We start from the raw sequence: 21,357 nt of genomic DNA on the forward strand, positions 1-21,357 counted from the left end.
CTTAGGAAATCAGAACGTTGATTTGGGATTATAATAGCATGGTCTGTTAGTTTGAGCCCATTTCATAAATGAATTGATGAGGCAAATAAGTCATATGCCAGGCCCACTTCGTGATAATATGCTGCTGGCCCATCCCTTCTCCAGTTACAAAGCTAGCACACTTTACATATTTAATCCACTTGATGCTTCTCCAACAATAATTCCATAAGTATAAGCCCTTTCACAGATAATCTAAAACCTTAGGATTAAACAATTTATAAACATTCGTAGCTTGCTTTAGGCGTGATCAATAAAATCGTCGTGATTATGGGTACAGATCCCGTGGCATAGTCATGATACGTAAACCTCAATTTGAGTACGTGTTCACGCGACTTGATCACAACTTCAAATAATTAGAATAAACATGTTTTGAATCACAGGTACGTTTCACAGGTTCGTGATTTGCGATGTGTACAAAAAAAATAAGTGCGCGACACTGCGACTTGCTTAAATAAATTTCATACATGTTTAAAATAATTAAAAGCGGTATTGAAGCGGTAACACATAAAAGGTTTTAAACAAATAATAATTCAGATAATTAAGCCAAGTATTAATTGTTAAGCGACCGTACTAAAACCACGAAATTCGGGAGTGCCTCACACCTTCTCTCGGGTTAACAAAATTTCTTACCCGGTTTTATGTGTTCGCGAATCATAAATAGAGTCAATTTTCTCGATTTGGGATTTTAAAATAAACTGGTGACTTAGGACACCACAATAACCATTCCAAATGGCGACTCTAAATAAATAAATAATCCAATTTCGAACAATGTCACTTTAATTGGAAAAACTCCTTATCTTCGGAAAAATAAGGTGTGACAGAACTATTTACAGCAATATGTTTTCTTGCACGAACAACTAGGGATGGCATTCGGTACTTCAGTTTGGTATTTAAGAATTTCGATTCGGTATTTTGGTATTCGGTTTATCAATTGTGTATACCAAATACCGTACCAAAGTAGTTCGGTACGGTTCGATATTTCTTATTTTAGTTCGGTACGATTTCGGTTTGATACATTAACGGAATAGATGATATAAATGGAGTGGACAGTGGACTGGACACGATGTACGAAGCTAGCTGCTTGACAATACGTGAATAAACATCATTTGAATAAGGTAGCAGCTTGTATGAATAAGCTAGCAACCTGCTAAAGTGTACAAAGCAACTTTAACAGAATTCAAGTATACCAAGCAACTAGTCAACTAACGAGGCTAACAACAACAAGCATCAACAGAATTAAAGTACATTAAACAATAAACACATAAATCAGCAGCAGAAAGTACATTAAACAATAAACATAATAAACATAATTGTCCATTCAAGCACTTATTCAAACGAGTAACAGAATACAACACAACAACAACATCTGTCATCTAACAAGCATCAATAGAAATCAGAATTAAACAATAATAAGATGCAACAAGAACAGAGAGGGCATACACCTGCTACTGAGGTCGTGAAGTCGTTGTCGCCCTCTGTTATTATAGTCGTGAATCAGCAGCAGCCAAGCAATGTTGCAATTTTTTAGAGAAGTCTAGGGTTAGAAAATATGAAAGGGAAATGGGGTAAGCAGAAGAAGCTACTGCCCGTAAGTATGATGTCTCTAAGCCTAAAGAGGCCGCTAGGAGCGCTAAGGGATCAGGGAATTTGGGGGCTTGGGTGTTGGGTTTAGGCTTATTGGGCAGGAAAATAAAAATAGAGTTGGGATTGGACTTAAATATTTTGGTATTTCGTATTTCGGTATACCGAAATACTGAAATATCAAAAAATTAATACCGTATACCGTACCGAAATACCATAATTTTTGTACCGAAGTATATCGAAATACCGAAAAGACCGATACCGAAATACCAAATTAATTCGGTTCGATTCGAAATTCGATTTTTCGGATTTTATGCCCACCCCTACGAACAACTATATGTTGCACTCTCAAGATGGATATCAAGATCAACAACAAGAGTTCTTGTTAAGGCAGAGCAACCAACGCATTAGGAGGAAACATACACAAAAAAAATATTATCCACAAAAAAATATTCGTTAAGATACAATCACATTAAATACTTTTAAACTATAATATATAATTATCTAACTAACATGACAAAATTGATCATTTGTGTATGTTTTGATAATGTCCTTTTATTTTAAATTCATGTATTATGTTAATGTAATAATATTTTTCGACATTTAGATGACTATTGTATTATTATACATAAAATTTCTCTTATTAATTAAATTTTATTATTTCTTCATATAAATAAATATTTAAATCATCACGTGCCATTATTAACGTGCAATGCACATTCATAAATACCAGCTTACATAAATACATGGTTAAAATATATAAAATCATAAAATACTTTTTTTTTTTTTTAAATTAGTTGGTTTTTCTTCCATTAATCTACGTGGTTAGTTGATAAGTTAGTTGATTACTGAACTAAAATAATTGAGTGATCCTATTTTGGCAAATTAGTTTTTAAATTAGATTTGTTAAGAAAAGTTGGCTAAATGTGAAAATCAATTTAGAAAAAAAAAAAAACAAGGAAGAAGCAAATCTTTTGAACTGGGCCAACACTTAAACGCCCCAATCTGCGTAGAAATGGCGTGGTATAGCCATTTTTTTAAGTGGTATTTACTTTTTAGCCAGTATTTTTAATGTTGAGCAAAAATAGCCACTACTCTATTAAAATCAATACGAAAAGTCTTTTTTACCCTTTCTTCATGAGTGATGTGTAAATATTAAGGACATGGTGTCCTTAACTTCATAAGTGATGTGTAAAATATTAAGGACACTATGTCCTTAACACTTACATTGCACACATGAAGTTAATGACACCATATCTTTAACATTTACAATGCACATATGAAGTTAAGGACATGATGTCCTCAAGTTTAACAAAAGAAGTTGCAAATACAAGTTAATGATATTATGTCCTTAACATTTACATTGCACACATGAAGTTAAGGACACCGTGTCCTTAACATTTACACTACACATATGAAGTTAAAGACACCATGTCCTTAATATTTATATTGCACATATGAAGTTAAAAACATGATGTCCTAAAGTTTAACAACAGAAGTTGCAAATACAAGTTAATGATATTATATCCTTAACATTTACATTGCACACATGAAGTTAAGGACACCATGTCCTTAACATTTACACATCGCATATGAAGTTAAGGACACCATGTCCTTAATATTTACACATCACTCATGAAGTTAAGGACACTATGTCCTTAACATTTACATTGCACACATGAAGTTAAGGACACCATGTCATTAACATTTACACTGCACATATGAAGTTAAGGACAACATGTCCTTAATATTTACACATCACTCATGAAGCTAAGGACACTATGTCTTTAACATTTACATTGCACACATGAAGTTAAGCACACCACGTCCTTAACATTTACACTACACGTATGAAGTTAAGGACATGATGTCCTAAAGTTTAATAACAGAAGTTGTAAATACAAGTTAATAATATTATGTCCTTAACATTTACATTACACACATGAAGCTAAAGACACCATGTCCTTAACATTTACACTGTACATATGAAGTTAAGGACATGATGTCCTAAAGTTTATCAGCAGAAGGTGCAAATATAAGACACTTTGTCCTTAATATTTACACATCACTCATGAAGTTAAGGACACTATGTCCTTAACATTTACAATGAACATATAAAGTTAAGGATACCACGTCCTTAACATTTACACTGCACATATGAAGTTAACGACATGATGTCCTAAAGTTTAACAACAGGAGGTGCAAATACGAGTTAAGGACATTATGTCTTTAACATTCTCATTGCATACATGAAGTTAAGGACACCATGTCCTTAAAATTTACACTATACATATGAATTAAAGATATGATGTCCTAAAGTTTAACAACCGAAGTTGCAAATATAAGTTAATGATATTATGTCCTTAATATTTACATTGCACACATGAAGTTAAGGACACAATGTCCTTAACATTTACACTGCACATATAAAGTTAAGGACATGATGTCCGAAAGTTTAGTAGCAGAAGGAGCAAATATAGGACACTTTGTCCTAAATATTTACACAACATTCATGGAGTTAACGATACCATATCTTTAATATTTACATAATACCTATGTCTAGCACATGTGTATTTTTGTTCGACGGGTAAAACTTTATTAAGTACTGGTTAAAGAGTAAATACATTTAAAATAGTGGCTAAAAAATAAACACATCTCTAATTAGCGACTATGTGCGCACTTCCCCGCCCAGCTTCACCCCAAATACACGACCCAATCCCCTCTCCTTTTCAGATTTCATTCGCGCACACACGTACGGACTGATTCACTCTCTCATCGATATCACTCTCACATCGATTCCCATACTGAGATTCGAAAAAACCAAAAAACAAAAACAGGAGCAGCGGAGAGTGAGCATTTTTTCAGTTCTGGAAATTCAAAATTGTAGTGAAAAGAAATTTCGAACCTGTTTCGATTTACCGATTTACTCTGTAATTTCTGGGTTATCAAGGAGTGATTTGGTGTTGAATTGCTGTGATTTCGATTGAGGTAGCAGTGGAACTTCATCCCGTTTTCTTCTTAGCCTTTATTTGGCATTTTTAGAGTGATTCCTGCGCAATCAGGTACTTATCTTTGAATTCGAGTTACTGCTTGCAAATAATGAATTAGTTCCTTTGTCTTCTATAGAATCCCGCTTCGTTTCTGTTCTCCTGTGCTAAATTCTTCCTGATTAGACTATTTTCAGTAGATCTAAAGTCGGATTGATTCTGTGATGGTTTGTTTATTGATTGAGTAATGAATTGATTCATGCCAAGTGCTAGTGCCTCAGTAGATTATCATAACTGCTGTTGAATATAAACATTTAAGAAATTCAGGAGAAACTCTTATTATCCTCCATTTTTAATCATGTAAGAAGCTCCATAAGAGCTCAGTGAAAAGTAGCGGAAAACCTGCCTTTAACAGTCACAAAGACCACCTGAAACTCCCTCAAGAACAGCTGCAAAAACTGTCCAAAAACAGCCCCAAATCCCAGTGTTAACCACACCTCCAAACACCGAAAATATAGCACAACAACGTAGATCACCAATGAGTTCGAGTTGAGTCCGTTCGAGTTGTCAATTTCGGTTTGAAGTTCCGTTAGCAACAAAGTTCTTAATTTGAGCTCGTTGAGGTTCACGACGAGGTCTCTAGTTCGGGTTTCGTTGATAAGGTTTCATTGGTGCTAGAAGAATAATTCTCTATGTACAAATTTGCTTTATCAAATCCTTGAAGAATTTCATGAGTTTCAGGTCCATTTCCAGCCATCTGTTCCCTGTTTTAAAGAGTTGAATGTTTAAGTGATTTTGTTTCAGTTGTTTGAGTTTAGTTTATGATGCTTAGCTTCTGCCTGATTCGAAATTAGCTTCTATTTGATTAATATTTGTTAATACCAAAGTACTATATGCTATTTAGGAATTTAGAAGATCATTGTATGGTAAAAATTGGATATTTTCCTCCATTACTCCTCGATGCCTACATATTTGGTGCGAAGTTGGCCTGATTTCATGTCTTATCATGTATTTAGTCATGTTACTTGATATTCTCTTATGTTTAAAGCTCACATCTTTTGCAACATTTTGTTTCCTGTTTCGAAATTAGTGTGAGATATTGGTGGCTCTAACTTTGGTCCTTAGTTTACCTTTAGTATGGTTGTGAACGTAGAGTTAGGCATTAGTTAGTTTCTAATTAGATTGTTGCAGTAATTTAGCCATTGAATTGATTGAATTAAGAGCTAATTGGGCAGCGGAGAGGTTGAATACCAAGATAAAGAACTCGTTTTTATTTTCAAAACAAAGGGATAGCTTGACAATTTCACTAATTTAATGTAAATGTGAATCTTATAATTCTTCCACAAATAATTCCATAATTCATGGCCTTGCAACAATTTCAGTTAGCTTAAGAAAATAACTCATGAACATCGTAGCTTGCTTAAGGCGCGATTAATAATCATAAATTATCGTGGATATGGGTACGGTTCCCGTGGCATAGCTATGATACATAACTCTAAATTCAAGTGCACGTTCGCGTGATTTGACCTCACAACTTCAAAATAATAATGATAATAATAATACACAAGTTGCGAATCGCGGGAGCGTTTCACGCGGTGTGATTTGCAATATGTACTAAACCAACAAGTGCGCGACATCGCGATTTATTTTCAATAAACTCCATAATAAATTAAAATGTACAAATAAAAGCGGTAAAAAGGTAAACACGCATAATAGGTTTAAAACAAGTAATAATCAAATAACTAAGCCGAGTTTAATAGTAGAGCAACCGTGCTAAAACCACGGAATCCGGGAGTGCCTCACACCTTCCCTGGGTTAACATAATTTCTTACCCGGTCTTTTGTGTTTCCCAGAGTCAAACTTCCTTGAATTGAGATTTTAAAATAAATGGCGACTTGGGACGCCGTAAATAATTATTCCAAGTGGCGACTCTTTAAATAAAATAAATCAATCAATTTTCAATAAATGTCACTTAAAATTGGAAAAACTTCTTTGCCCTTTCCTCGGAATAGGAGGTGTGATACCCGGGCCCATGCAGGAGGCGTGGGCTATAACATAGTAATCGGACGGAATTCCAATTTTATGACCCTAAAACGCCAATATAGTAATATAACATAGTAATCATGGCGAGACGGTGACTATTGTTCCTTAGGTCGTTTTTGATAGGCCGGTAAAATTTTAGGCTATCCGGGTCCGGCGCCAGGGCCCATGCAGGAGGCGTTGGCTATAGGACACGAAAATCTAGGAAATGGGTGGAACTCCAGTTTTATGGCCCTTAAATGCCAAAAAATGAGTAACGGTCTTATGTTCCTTAGGTCGTTTTTGATGGGCAGCAAAATATAAGGTGATTCGGGTCCGGGCGCCCGGACTCATGGAGGAGGCGTGGGCTATAGCTTACAAAAATCTGGCCACCGGTCGCCATTCCAGTTTTATGGCCCTAAAACGCCAAAAAACGAGTTACGGTCATGGCGAGGCGGTTACTATTATTCCTTAGGTCGTTTTTGATGGGCCGAAAAAATTTAGGCGATCCGGGACCAGATGCTCGGACCCATGCAAGAGGCGTGGGCTATAGCAAACGAAAATCTAATAAACGAGTAACGATCATGGTGAGGCGGTGACTATTGTTCCTTAGGTCGTTTTTATGGGCCGACAGAATTTTAGGCGATCCGGGTCCGGGTGCCAGGGCCCATGCAGAAAGCGTAGTTTATAGCACACGAAAATCTGGAAATGGTGCGGAATTTCTGTTTTATGGCCCTAAAACACAAAAAAACGAGTAACGGTCATTCCCAGATTTTCGTGTGCTATTTGCATGTATCTAGGCGACCAGACCCGAATCGACTAAAATTTGTGCGGCCCATAAGAAACGACCTAAGGAACAATATTCATTGCTTTGCCATGACCGTTCCTCGCCATGATTTTCATGTGCTATAGCCCACACTATCTGCATTCATCCGGTCGAACCCGAATCGCCTAAAATTTTATCGGCCCATAAAAAACGACCTGAGGAACAATGGACATCGCTTCACCGTTCTTCGATTTTTGGCGTTTAGGTCCATACGAAAATCTGGGAATGGATATAGTCATAAATTCGTGTTGTATCACCCTGAAAGCTGAAATACTAAAAAAATAAACCCGAAAGTCATGGTAAAGCAATTTAAAATTTCAGGCTAATCAGAGTATGTCAAATATTGTTTACAAAATCATTATGTGCTAATTCACACGAAAAAGTGAATATAATCATAAATTTGTATTGCATGACCTCGAAATGCTATAAAATGAACTCGAAAGCCATGACGAAACTATGAGTATTAGTCACTAGGTCGTTCCCTATAGACCTACAAATTTTCAGTCCAATCAGAGTTCGTCAAAAAGATTCTTCAAACTGAACATGTACTAATATACACGAAAAAATAGATATAATTATAAATTCTTGTTGCATGACCTCAAAACGCCATAAAATAAACTCGAAAGTCATAGCGAAGCTATGAGTATTGGTTGCTATGAATTTTCAGGCCGATTAGAGTCTGTCAATTTTTTTTAAGAAAAATCAACATGTACTAATACACATGAAAAAGTAGATATAGTCATAAATTCGTGTTGCATAACCCCGAAACACCAAAAAATGAACCTGATACGCCAAGAAGCAACGTTAGTCATGTCGAAGCAATGAGTATTGGTCTTTAACTCTCCTATTCGAATTGAACTAATTCTTTTGTTCTGCGGTCGCGTTCTTATCTTATTTTTTTTCTTATTTTTCTCTTACTATAATTCCATTTTATTTTTTACCCCACCTTTCTAATAATTACTGTATCCGTACTCTATTTTTTTTAATTAATATTGTAAGCATATTCTACAAATTGATGGTATATGATATTATAAAATGACGAAAAACATATAGTTTTTCAAAACATTACTATTCGATACTATATGATACTATTTATTAAAACAAAAAATATATATAATACATTATGAAAAGAAAGTTCGTTGCCCTTGAAATTTCGGGCAAGAACTATATGACATGGGTGTTGGATGATGAAATCCATTTAGATGCAATAAGCCTTGGAGCCTCATATGAGCCCAATCATATCGTGTTTGTGGAGGAGTGACCAACTTTAAGTTGTCATATCTTTCCCTTCAGCCATTCCACATAACAAGTGAATCTTTGACCGTGAGATATTCTATTTTCAACCCGTCATCAAGGTGATGGCGCAAGAAAATCAAGGCCTTAGCACAGTCTTGGATAGATGCTTTATTTTTATCTTTAATGGCGTCTCCAAAACCCATTGTATCTAAATGGATATCAGCATCCAACACCCATGTCATATAGTTTTTGCCCGAAATTTCAAGGGCAACGAACTTTCTTTTTATAATATCAATCATAATTTAAAAAAAAAAAAATTATACCTTAGTCTTCTCAAAGAGCTTCTTGAGACGGTAGAGTCTCGTGCTGATACGTGTTATGAAATATAGCTCAAAGCAATAATACAGAACAAGGAAAAATAAGCTAAGAGATATAGAGAAAAAGAGATGAGAGATTCTTATTTCTTCTTCAATTGTGTTTTATTTCCTATCTATTACAAGGCCTTTATATAGGCATGAAAAGTGAAGAATCACTATTGTAAAATAGTGAGTGGAATGGTCAGTGGTCACTACATAAATATGTCATTGAACATGTCATTAAGCATTTGAGAAGAAGATCATGGAACATTGCATTATCTATGACAAATATTGTTCCCCTAGGCAGAGTTATAGTAGCTCTTTCAGAGCCTTCAATTAGATTACTACTACCAGAAATTGTAGTAACATCTGCCTTACACATACTTAAATGAGAGAAATATTTCTTCTCTTTGAATATTGTATGTGTACATAAATCAATTAAACAAATATTTTTACAATTCAACTTTGATCCAAGTTTGCTTTGTGACAATATCCATATTTGCTTCCCATGGTTTGACATACAAAGAGAAGTATATGAATAAATATCAGTACTTTCAGAGAAAAAGGAAAGAAATAAATTTAAACCAATTATTCAATAATGATTTTTTAATGTAATTTCGAGCAAACTCAGAATATGACTACAAATAGCAAGTCAAACTCTCCAACCAGTATAAATACTCAAAGGTATAGAAGTTATATGTTGGTTGAAATAATTAAGGGATATATATTAAGAATTAAATATATGTGCAGAGAAAAATAGCTAATTACGTGTATTAATGACGCAAGCTATAAATATGGCGCAAGTCATTTCAATTCATTTGGTTTAAAAATAACGTTTAAGAAAACAATTTGAAACAAATAATGTCAAATAATTTTACCAACAAGTATGTTTTTAAAAAAAAAAAACCATTTGCTTGAACGCAAATATTATAGGCTGACAAACCATTTGCTTGAACACAAATATTATAAGTGCGGACAAATCTGTTATAGAATACTAGAAGTCTAGAACTATATTTAATTAAAACGAACTAACACTATTCAATAAAATAAATAGTACTAATTGATACGAATGACCACTACTCATGTAAAGAACTGTGATTACATGATGTTTATTCACTAGTTACTACGAATATGCAAAAACAATCAAACTACTCAATCATCTTTAACCACGGATCCATCACCGATCAAGTGGTATATTTTTCCATCAGGGTGCTCAAAGAAATCTGCCACATCCAAGTGGGTAATGTCAAATTCATTGTCATAGACAAAATTAGCTTCAATGCCTTTATTTTTTAGAGATGCTTGATAAAGCTCAACCAAAAACCACAACGATAACATTCAGTTTCTGAACCCTTTGCCTTTGGCTTCTCATCTTTCCTTTTCCACTTTTGGAAGTTATTTTTCTTTGGGGAATGATTAATACCAGGAAAATTTCTTCCTTTGCCACGGCCACGGCTATGAACAGGGCCACGGCCTTTTCCACGCTTAGCATAATGGGAGGCAATGGTATAGACCCAGTGGGTAGATTTTCGTGATTTCTCATAAGCAAGTCGTTGTTTCGTTCAGCCACAAGGAGGAGAGAAATCAACTCAGAGTACTTTTTGAAACCTTTCTCTCGGTACTACTGTTGCAAGACCATATTGGAGGCATGAAATGTTGTGAATGTTTTTTTGAATCATATCATAGTCACTGATAGTATCTCCACAGAGTTTCAATTTAAAAATAATTCTGAACATCGCAGAATTATATTCAGAAATATGAAATTTCGGGCAAGAACTATATGACATGGGTGTTAGATGCTGAAATCCATTTAGATGCAATGGGTCTTGGAGACACCATTAAAGATAAAAATAAAGCATCTACCCAAGACTGTGTTAAGTCCTTGATTTTCTTGCGCCATCACCTTGGTGGAGGGTTGAAAATAGAATATCTCACATTCAAAGATCCACTTGTTTTGTGGAATGGTTTAAAGGAAAGATATGACAACTTAAAGTTGGTCACGCTTCCACAAGCACGATATGATTGGGCTCATCCGAGGCTCCAAGACTTTAAGTCTCTTTCTGAATATAATTCTGCGATGTTCAGAATTACTTCTAAATTGAAACTCTGTGGAGATAATATCAGTGACTATGATATGCTTCAAAAAACATTCACAACGTTTCATGCCTCCAATATGGTCTTCCAACCGCAGTACCGAGAGAAAGGTTTCAAGAAGTACTCTGAGTTGATTTCTCTTCTTCTTATGGCTGAACGAAACAACGACTTGCTTATGAGAAATCACGAAAATCGACCCACTGGGTCTACACCATTGCCTAAAGTGGATGAGGTGATTTCCCATTATGTTAAGCGTGGAGAAGGTCGTGGCCGTGGCCAAGGAAGAAATTTTCCTAGTGTTAATCATTCCTCAAAGAAAAGTAACTTCCAAAAGTGGAAAGGGAAAGATGAGAAGCCAGAGGCAAAGGGTTCAGAAGCTGAATGCTATTGTTGCGGTTTTTGGTTGAGCTTTATCAAGCATCTCTAAAAAATAAAGGCCCTGAAGCTAATTTGACATCACCCACTTGGATGTGGCAGATTTCTTTGAGCACCCTGATGGAAAAATAGACCACTTGATCGGTGATGGATCCGTGGTTAAAGATGATTAATGTTTTTTTTGCATATTCGTAGTAACTAGTGAATAAACATCATGTAATCACAGTTCTTTACATGAGTAGTAGTGGAACATCCTGTAGCTCATGTTCACACTCAAAATGGCCTTGCAGAGTCTTTGATTAAACGTCTGCAATTGATAGCAAGACCGTTACTCATGAAAACGAGGTTACGCACTTCTGTTTGGGGTCATTCCATTTTGCATGCAGCAATGCTACTTCGTCTCAGACCGACAAATTATTATAAATATTCCCCGTTGCAATTAGTTTTGGGTTATGAACCTAATATATCCCATTTAAGAATTTTTGGATGCGCGGTATATGTGCCTGTAGCACCGCCATATCGCACCAAAATGGGTCCCCAAAGAAGGTTAGGAATATATGTTGGGTTTGAATCGCCTTGCATGATTCGCTACCTCGAAACATTAACGAGGGATTTGTTCACTGCTTGATTTGCATACTGTCGATTCGATGAGACACTTTTCCCAAAATTAGGGGGAGAAATTGGTGAAACCAAACAGGAAATTTTGTGGAAAAATCCATCAATGTCTGACCTTGATCCACGTGCCTCATAAAGATCAAGATGACACTACGAAAGAGCCTCATAAAGAAACCCATGATTTAACCATTCATGAGGAAATCAATAAGCCCGAGACTCGAGAAAATAAGGAACTATCAATAAATTCAATCGATATTGAGATAGATTTGAATCGATTGAATATAGTGGTGGATTATGTCTTTGCATACAATGTTGCATCTAGCATTATGCAAGATAATGAGTATCTTGAACCTCAATCTGTTGGAGAATGTCGACAAAGACGTGATTGGCCAAAATGGCAAGAAGCAATCTAATCTGAGTTGGATTCACTTGCGAAACGTGAAGTTTTTGGGAATGTAGTCCAAACACCTAATGGCGTTAAGCCTGTTGGCTATAAATGGGTCTTTGTACGTAAGAGAAAGGAGAAAAATGAGGTACAAAGATACAAGGCACGCCTTGTTACACAAGGATTTTCACAAAGATATAAGGCACGCCTTGTTACACAAGGATTTTCATGAAGAGACATATTCACCTGTTATGGATACAATAACATTTCGTTATCTCATTAGTTTTGCTGTCCATGAAAAGCTTGACATGCATTTAATGGATGTGGTTACCGCCTACTTTTATGGATCACTTGATAATGAAATATATATGAAAATTCCCGAGGGATTTAAAATGCCCGACGCACATAATTCAAAGTCTCGGGAAATGTTTTCAATCAAATTGCAAAGATCTTTGTATGGTCTGAAGCAATCTGGAAGAATGTCGTATAATCGCCTTAGTGAGTATTTATTAAAGGAAGGTTATATAAATGATGCCATTTGTCCATGTGTTTTTATAAAGAAAACAACATCGAAGTTTGTTGTATTTGCTGTATATGCTGATGACATAATCCTTATTGGAACTCCTACATAACTCCAAAAAGCAATTGATTATTTAAAGAAGGAATTCGAGATGAAAGATCTCGGAAAGACAAAATTATGTCTCGGTTTTACATGGATGGAGCACATCCATTAAGTAATCTGATGGTTGTTCGATCACTTGATATGAACAAGGATTCGTTCCGACCTCAAGAAAAGAATGAAAAGCTTCTTGGTCCTGAAGTACCATATCTTAGTGCAATTGGTGCACTAATGTATCTTGCTAACACAACAAGGCATGGCATAACTTTTTCAGTTAATGTCTTAGCAAGATATAGCTCTGAGACATTGAAATGGAATCAAACACATATTGCAATATCTAAAAGGGACTACCAATATGGGCTTATTTTATGGCAATGATTGCAGTCCCGATCTTGTTGGTTATGCCGATGCTGGGTATTTATCTGAGCAAACAGGCTATGTGTTTACATGTGGAGGCACTGCCATATCTTGGCGATCGACTAAGCAATCAATCGTGGCTACTTCTTCTAATCATGAGGAGATAATTGTTATTTATGAAGCAAGTCGAGAATGTGTATGGTTGAGGTCTATAATACATCTTATTCGAGACAAATGTGGTTTGAAGTGTGACAAACTACTCACAAATTTGTATGAAGACAATACATCATGCATAGCTCAATTGAAGGGAGGATTCATAAAAGGAGATGGAACAAAGCACATTTCACCAAAGTTATTTTTCACACATGATCTTCAAAAGAATGGTGATATCAATGTGCAACAGATTCGTTCAAGTGATAATATAGCTGATTTGTTCACCAAATCTCTACCGACGTCAACCTTCAAGAAACTAGTGTACAAGATTGGGATGCGAAGGCTCAAGGATGTGAATTGATGCTCTCATCAGGGGGAGTTAATACGCGTTATACTCTTTTTCCCTTACAAGGTTTTGTCCCACTGGGTTTTCCTTGCAAGGTTTTTAACGAGGCAACCAAAAGGCGTATTTATAAACATGTGTACTCTTTTTCCTTCACTAGGATATTTTTTTCATAAGGTTTTTTCCTAATAAGGTTTTAACGAGGCACATTATCTATGGACATTCAAGGGGGGAGTGTTATAAGAAAAATTAAATTATGGTGGATGTCTACTCTTCTCCATTATCTCCATAACTCCCACTACTCTAATACTTATGGAGTTATGATTGTAACTCCATAACCTCCCCCATGATCTTCCTCTCAAATGCTTAATGACATGTTTAATGACATATTTATGCAGTGACCATTCCACATTCTTCACTTTTCATGCCTATATAAAGGCCTTGTAATAGATAGTAAATAAAACACAATTGAAGAAATGAGAATCTCTCCTCTCTTTCTCTCTATATCTCTTAGCTTGTTTTTCCTTGTTCTATATTGTTACTTTGAGCTATATTTCATAACATGATACATTATGGAACATATGTAACAACCACCCAAATAAGGCATAAAAGAAATCACAATAGAACAGAAGAGAGCAGAAAATAAAAACACAGGAGAAGCTCAGATACCAAATTGCCCAATTTGTCAAATAATAAACAAATGCAGATTCCTTGCCTGAATTGGCAATTGGCGCTCTTTGCCCTACTTTTTCTTCAGTCCATTCCAAAGAGGAAGTATTTTCTAAAAGCTGCAATCAGTCTTCTTTGTAGTTCGGAGCGACCACTATTGGCCGAGCTTCAGTTGCTAAGAAGGTAGATGAGTTTAAATATTTAATGTATTTTTTTTTTACGAAAATAATTTACATGGGGTATATTCATAAATCAGATTTAAGGGGTTTGTTTTGAAGTTCTTCTCTAAAACTAGTTTTTGAGTTTTTGAAAGATTTGAAAAACTGAGTTTGGAATTTTCTTGTAAAAAAAGTGAACTTTTTTCGACAAAAATAGAACGCTTTCTACAGAAGCTCACGCAAGCTCAGTTTTTGGGATCTCCCAAAGAAATGGCTTAAGAATTTTACTATGTTGTAAGATTTTGATGAGTCACAAATGTGGGTTATTATATCGAATTTTGGTTGTCTGAGGTTATTCATTGGTTAAAACATGAAGAGCTGACTGGTAGTTTCAATTGAATCCCCTTCGCCCGAAAAATTGTACGAAGTATATGGGTAAACAAATATTTTATGTTTATATAGAACTTCCCTTTACATAAATAAAATCTTTAGTGTAGTGCTTTTTGAACCCCCTTGTTAGAATTTATGGCTCCACTGCTACCCATTGCTAAAGATGAAAAACCAAGGAGCATTTGACGCATCATTTGTATGTGTTAGGATATGAAACCCTTTGTGAAATTACATCGTAATTTGTCTTCTTTTCGCGTGTTTAAATATCAATGAAGCGTAGACATCATCCCCCCCCCCCCCCCCCCAACACACACACACACACAGAGACACATGAAAAAAAATATCTCCATCCTTTAATGTATGTGCATATTTTTGGCGTGCCTCACTTGAGCATGGTTGAGAATGAAATAAATCTAGACTCTCATTCTATCTGGATATAAATTCTCCCTCATATTTATTGTTAATGTGCATTCACATTTTTAAAGACACTTTTTATCTGTTCTATTCATGTTGTACTAAAATTATATCTTTAAATATTTCCCTTGATGGTGATTCTTGTATTTGTGCTTTCTTCAATGAGTTGAAACTAAGATCCTTATGGTTGTTAATGCAGGCAGGAAGATAATGTTCAGATCATTCCTTCTAAAGGCTGTCTATAAAAAACTTAGTTATCATCCAGCTGTCACTAAACAGCATTGTCGTCATCCTTTCCAGTTCCATCTAGAGGTAAAATTTTCAAATCCCGTCAATCCAATTATGGGACAGTGGTGATATGCATTCTAGTTTCATTTAGTGCTGACTTTTGTTTCTGTGATAGAGGGGAATGCACAGCAGAAATAAGAAGGCGATGGAGTACATAGCTAGGGGGTGGAATGCTCTGCAGGAAGTTGATAGAGTAATTGATTATTGTGAGCTTAATGACAAACGTCTCATTCCTTCACTTAGGGTACGTTTAGTAGCAAATAGCTCGATACTGTTGCTCTACTTTTATTTATGGTTCTTTCGAAGTTAATGTGTCTGTGTCTGTGTTTTTACTTCTGTCAGTGCTTGCTACTATCTCCATTTATTTTGTGTTGTGTTGTTACACCCAGAGACATTGTTGTCAAGTTTTCATATTTATGTCCTTAGAATAGCGTGTTATCCTTGCCATACGTCTGTTTAGGAGATTGCAACATGAAGAAAGTAGCTCATTAGTCATAATGTTTTCTTCGGTCCCTTGAATAAGTCATGGAAGTTAGTTGCTACTAATGCTTGTAAAGAGAGCTGGTTCAATTAAGTAAATTTATTGATCTTTTAGGAGTAAATTTAGCTTCCCATGTGGCTGCATTTGAGGTAACCCTCTGATCCTTGCCTTGTCAAGCACCCTACTTATGCTTTTTGCTGTCTTCTGAGTTTGAAGATGGAGGATGTCAATTAGTCTTTCTGTTTTAAGGAAGAATCGAGGGTATTCCACGGAAATGGAAGAAGCAGCCACTTTTGGTCTGGTAGCTAAATTACAACAGCAGTCCTGTTTATAGTCGAATTCCTTAATGAAAATATCACCATTGTATATTTTGTTTGCTTCTTTCCCTCTCACGTGATTACATCTCTCTTATATCAATCAACATTTACTGAGAAGTACCTTCCACTTGTTAAATCTATTTCTTTTTTTGTATGTATGTTAGATTTTTTTTTGTAGTAATACTTAAGCATGTATTTCTTGGTAGAGTTTATCCATCAATATTCTTTTTCTTGGAATTTTGACTTATCAAATATTTTCCCATTGGGTGGTTATGTGTTAGACAGCAAAGGAGAATTTTGAGTTGGCTCTGGAAGCAGACAACTCAAATACCCATGCAAGATATTGGCTTTCAAAACTGCATCTCAAGTACCATGTCCCTGGGGCGTGTAAAGCTGTGTAAGTTTTGTCTATTTGGTATGACGAATGAAGATTTGGCATCTGCAAAGTGCAGACACTTATCATTGTTCATGTGCTATTGTTGCATTCTTTTAAGTAAAGACTAAATAGATCTTTATAATCCACTTAAAAAGTTTCAAGCTTTTCCTTTTTTTTTTTTTTTTTTTCTGACAAAAAGATAAGTATTATAAATCCAGCTTCACGTCAATATTCTCTCTATAACAGGTTTCAAGTTTTTCGTTTTTGTATGATTGAAAAGAAGCCATCATGTATATGATTTAGGTTCTAAAAAAGTTCCTTAACTGATTTAAGTGATTTTCAGTTTGTTTGATCACTAGTTGCATAATACGTAAGTCTATCTGAATGATTTCCTTATGAGATGAGGGAGTTGTTAATTCTTGTTTGACTTGAGTAGTACCTTCAGCACCTTTTCATGTAGGAGTAATTAAATTGACGTGAACAATTCTTTCAGCACTTTTTCATGAAATACACTGTCAAAACTTACAGCTAAAATTTCTTCCTATTTTTAATAACAGTGGGGCTGCTTTGTTAGTGGAAGCTGCAGAGATGGGTGATCCAGATGCTCAATTTGAATTAGGTTGTCGTCTAAGAGTTGAGGTGTGGTTTTCTTTGTTGGAACATATTAATTTTGTCAAGTAGAACGACTAATCCTTACACCACCTATGAGCTCGTATGGTGTTAAAGACTCTTTCTTGGTTCGGTGACAAATAATCTGAACGCTTATGCAAACTAGTTTGAGTTTAGAACTCAAAAGTTGGCTAACATCACTTTGATTTCTGAAACAAGGTTAGCATGGAGGATCTCCCTTTTCTTGGTATGACTTGTTTACTCCTCTAATGACATGCACTACAAATTCCATGCAATGGCCTCTGCTCTTAATTACTTTGTTCTTCATTACTGCAATTCGGAACACAGCCTTATGAGCATATCCATCTATTGTGTTCTGATTTGGAGCTAGTCTGCTAGGGACATATTTCTTCAAGATATTTTACATTTGAAATTATGCAAACGTAATGCTGACACCTTCTCAATGTGCTTTTACAATGCTTACCAATTCCTCTTTGGTTGGGCAATGTAATCACATAACTGAAGCCTTTTAACATACTCTGTTGCAGTAGTGGGAAATTATTGTGTGAAACCCCTCTGTTCTATTAGTGTTAGCATGTCAGATAAGTCTGTGTTAAGCATTCTGTTAGCTTGGTCATTCACAAACTTTCCTTCTGTTGATAGGTTAATAAGTTCGGTGTTTTAAGAATATGCATTTTGCTCCATAATGTCCGTCAGAAGATTATTGGTTTAGGAGTGCATAATCAACTACCTTATTGAGTTTCCTTCGAATTGTTCTCTTATTCTGCCTTAAAGACATTCTGTAAAAGTTGACTGTTTTTGTATAATATTGGATGATATTCGCAGAACGAGTATGTGCAATCAGATCAGCAAGCATTTTACTACTTGGAGAAAGCTGTTGACCAGGTTTGTGTTTTATTAGCAAAGCTGAAGTTATTCTTCCTTTTATGAGTGCCCCAAATTTCTTACGAAAATTCTTTTTTTCAGTTGCATCCAGGTGCACTTTACCTCTTAGGTGCTGTGTATCTTACTGGGGATTGCATGAAAAAGGATGTTGGCTCTGCATTGTGGTGTTTCCATAGAGCATCCGAGAAGGTACAGAGCGTTTTCACTGCTTGTTTTGAATACTACAATTAATCAGTACATATAGTCTAATTATGTAATGACAAATTATATGCTGTTGTGAAAGAATGATTTTCATATTAAACTTAAAAGAAAAAGTACATTTTGGAAAGCATATTCGTGTTGACAAATTGTGATTGGCGTAATTTGTTTCCATCTTGTAGAAGATTGTTTTACTAGCAAATAAGTCAAGAGCCCACCTAATTTTCTTTGCTTGAACGTAGGGTCATGCTGGAGCAGCTATAGCTTATGGATCCCTTCTACTCCAAGGTAGACTGACCCTCTAGTTGTCTTTTTTCGAGAAAGGTAACAATTTGTATATATCATCAGCACAAAGACAGTAGTGGAAGCCATATTTACAATTCAAAAACAACAAAAGTTTGTCCTTGCTCTTCTTACAAGGATTCTATAACATCTAACAGTGAGACTGTCCCCTCTTGTTATCAACTTAGCTGTGTGTCGCTTCATCTTATATTTGCCTCTCATTGTTTACTTAGTGGGTTGTAGTTTCTGCTAAGTGATGCAATACAGTTGATTGAATATCTTACGAGCTTTTTTCAAAGGCTAAATGACATACCATTTTAAAAAGCAAAAATTTCAAGTTTAAAGAAAAAGACCACGATGTCATAGTTGGAGTGGTATGCTAATAGGGAATATGACTTGCTCAGATTGGAAGGAAGAATAATCGAAAACAAGAAAATAAAAAAAGGTGGAAGATGCTGATCAATGATCACCACAAAACATTAATCGAACTAGTGGAGGAAAAGGTATCATGAACTTATCACCAGTGCACAGAAATTCCTGATTATTCTTTGAGTATAGAGATACAAGATGATATACTACCCGTCGTGTATATATTGGACTTTTTGTTCTCAGCAAATTAAGATTCTCTATTTATGTGGCATCATTCAGGTGTGGAACTTCCAGAATCAATTACGAAATTTTTAGTGAAGAGGGGGTCCTCAAGCAGAATATCGAGGAGGAATGGAGTTGATCTTGAGCTTAATCCGATTGAGCTGGCCAGAGAACAATTTGAAATTGCTGCAAAAGCAGGATCTGACCTTGGATTTAGATGGTTAAAAAGACTTGAGGAGGAAGAGAAACGTCTGCTGTCTTCCTAGTTCACAATATCGGAGACTATAAGAGTTTTGATTGATTAATGTACCTACAAGGGTACGTACTAAGCACTAAGCTGTTGAAAATTATTTTATATATGTAAATCTTGTTTTTGAACAACATTCCTCTTCTTGAGGAGTGTTATATATGTTTACATATATGTGAGTATGTGTGTGTATTTGATCTATTTGATGCACTTCCAAGACAATTACCAATTCTTCTTTTCCAAGGCTGACACTGACCCTCTTTAGTATGGATTCAGATATCCTACTGAGGATTATGCCCCCATTTTGATCATTTTGATCTTTCATTTTTCTTGTTCTTGTTCTTTTTTTGGGGGTGGGGGGCTTCATAAAAATTGGAACTGCATATCTGAAGTCAAACAACCCTTATTCTTTAATCTTAGATTGAGATTGTGCTGGGAAAGAGTGGCAAATTCAATGAGTTGATGGCTGCTGCAGCGGAGAGGGACCTTGGAAATGACAAGGAACAGAGTTAAGAGCAAGCTGCTTTTTCATTGTTTGTTTGTTGTATGGCCTTGATTAGGAAAAATTGAAATTTTGTAGTCAGATTTTTGGTGCAATAAATGAAAAGAGTATTTGTTAGAATTTATTAGGAGTATACTCTTATCTGCTAGGGAAGTTTTGTTGCTTAACATCTTTAACCGTTTTGCCGAATGTATATAGCTTGATCATGGCGTGCTGGAAAGAGAACAAGAGAAGATTGATTGTTTCCTTATACTCTTAAATATATATTGAGGCTTCTATTTTTGTTCATGTTGTGATGTAATTCAAGTGGTTCCTGGTTAGATACTGACAATTTGTAGGATTCTATGGATTCTACTTTTGTTGAAACTTTAAGCTTTCTGTTGTTTTGAAACTGTGCGTTGGAGCTTCTCCCAAGCTCGGATAAAGGGAGGGATGTTGTAGTAAATCTAATTATGACTAATTCTCAAAATAGATACAGAGGATTCATATAGCTAAGTATCTATATGGCCATTTCTGAAAGTAGTGGAATTATTTAACTTCTCATATTGTAAGTTAAAGCAAATACCAATGTTCTTTATCAGCCAATTTTATTAGTCTCATTAAAATTGTGTAGAGCATTATCAGCCCCATGAGCTCCCATTTGAATATAAGTTAGCATTCATTTGCCTATCAAATTTGTCTTCACAGCTCATATTGTTATCAGTGAATATACATCAAAGTTTGCCGTAGGGAGACAAGTAACCTCATAGTGGACTTTACAGCTTAAATTTGAATTAGTCAACCCCCAAAGGGAGCACCAAATACCAGGTAGGAAACCAAGAAATAACTCTTAAACATTTAGCATACAAACTTAGATTTAATTTGGACTGTCATAGACTTGACGATAGCCTTGGTAGTTGTCCCTCCATTAAATTTTTCTGGAGTGCATGTGTTATAGATATCTT

At 35.4% G+C, this 21,357-nt stretch overlaps 2 protein-coding genes across 5 annotated transcripts in view; one reads left to right on the forward strand and one right to left on the reverse strand.

The window, feature by feature from the left end:
* LOC142175375 (uncharacterized) overlaps positions 1-10,382 on the reverse strand; it is a 49,329-nt gene extending 38,947 nt beyond the window's left edge. The window contains exon 1 of the mRNA XM_075241959.1: positions 10,212-10,382. Within this exon, the coding sequence (XP_075098060.1) occupies positions 10,212-10,382 (171 nt within the window). The remainder of the gene's footprint in view (positions 1-10,211) is intronic.
* On the forward strand, positions 4,300-20,701 carry LOC107768259 (uncharacterized). Of its 4 annotated transcripts, none has more exons than XR_012704326.1 (11): positions 4,300-4,682; positions 14,784-14,837; positions 15,816-15,928; positions 16,020-16,148; positions 16,984-17,099; positions 17,636-17,717; positions 18,534-18,593; positions 18,675-18,782; positions 19,034-19,079; positions 19,722-19,982; positions 20,332-20,701. XR_012704326.1 is itself a non-coding variant. In XM_075241653.1 (9 exons), the coding sequence occupies exons 2-9, from the start codon at positions 15,827-15,829 to the stop codon at positions 19,928-19,930; spliced, it is 852 nt and encodes a 283-aa protein (XP_075097754.1). In that variant the 5' UTR covers positions 4,300-4,682; positions 15,816-15,826; the 3' UTR covers positions 19,931-20,154. The 4 variants fall into 4 exon arrangements, 1 of the variants encoding a protein (XP_075097754.1); XR_012704327.1 differs by having other exon boundaries at positions 14,796-14,837; XR_012704325.1 differs by lacking the exon at positions 14,784-14,837.
* The last annotated feature ends 656 nt before the right edge of the window (positions 20,702-21,357 follow it).

This window comes from Nicotiana tabacum, chromosome 21 (assembly GCF_000715075.1).
Source record: "Nicotiana tabacum cultivar K326 chromosome 21, ASM71507v2, whole genome shotgun sequence".
Classification (NCBI taxonomy): Eukaryota; Viridiplantae; Streptophyta; class Magnoliopsida; order Solanales; family Solanaceae; genus Nicotiana; species Nicotiana tabacum.

Bases quoted from the DNA above. Each gene is read 5' to 3' on its own strand.
- LOC107768259 (XM_075241653.1), top strand. From the start codon at position 15,827: ATGTTCAGATCATTCCTTCTAAAGGCTGTCTATAAAAAACTTAGTTAT. The intron at 17,100-17,635 runs GTAAGTTTTGTC...TTTTAATAACAG, and splicing joins CCTGGGGCGTGTAAAGCTGT to TGGGGCTGCTTTGTTAGTGG. The intron at 18,783-19,033 runs GTACAGAGCGTT...GCTTGAACGTAG, and splicing joins TCCATAGAGCATCCGAGAAG to GGTCATGCTGGAGCAGCTAT.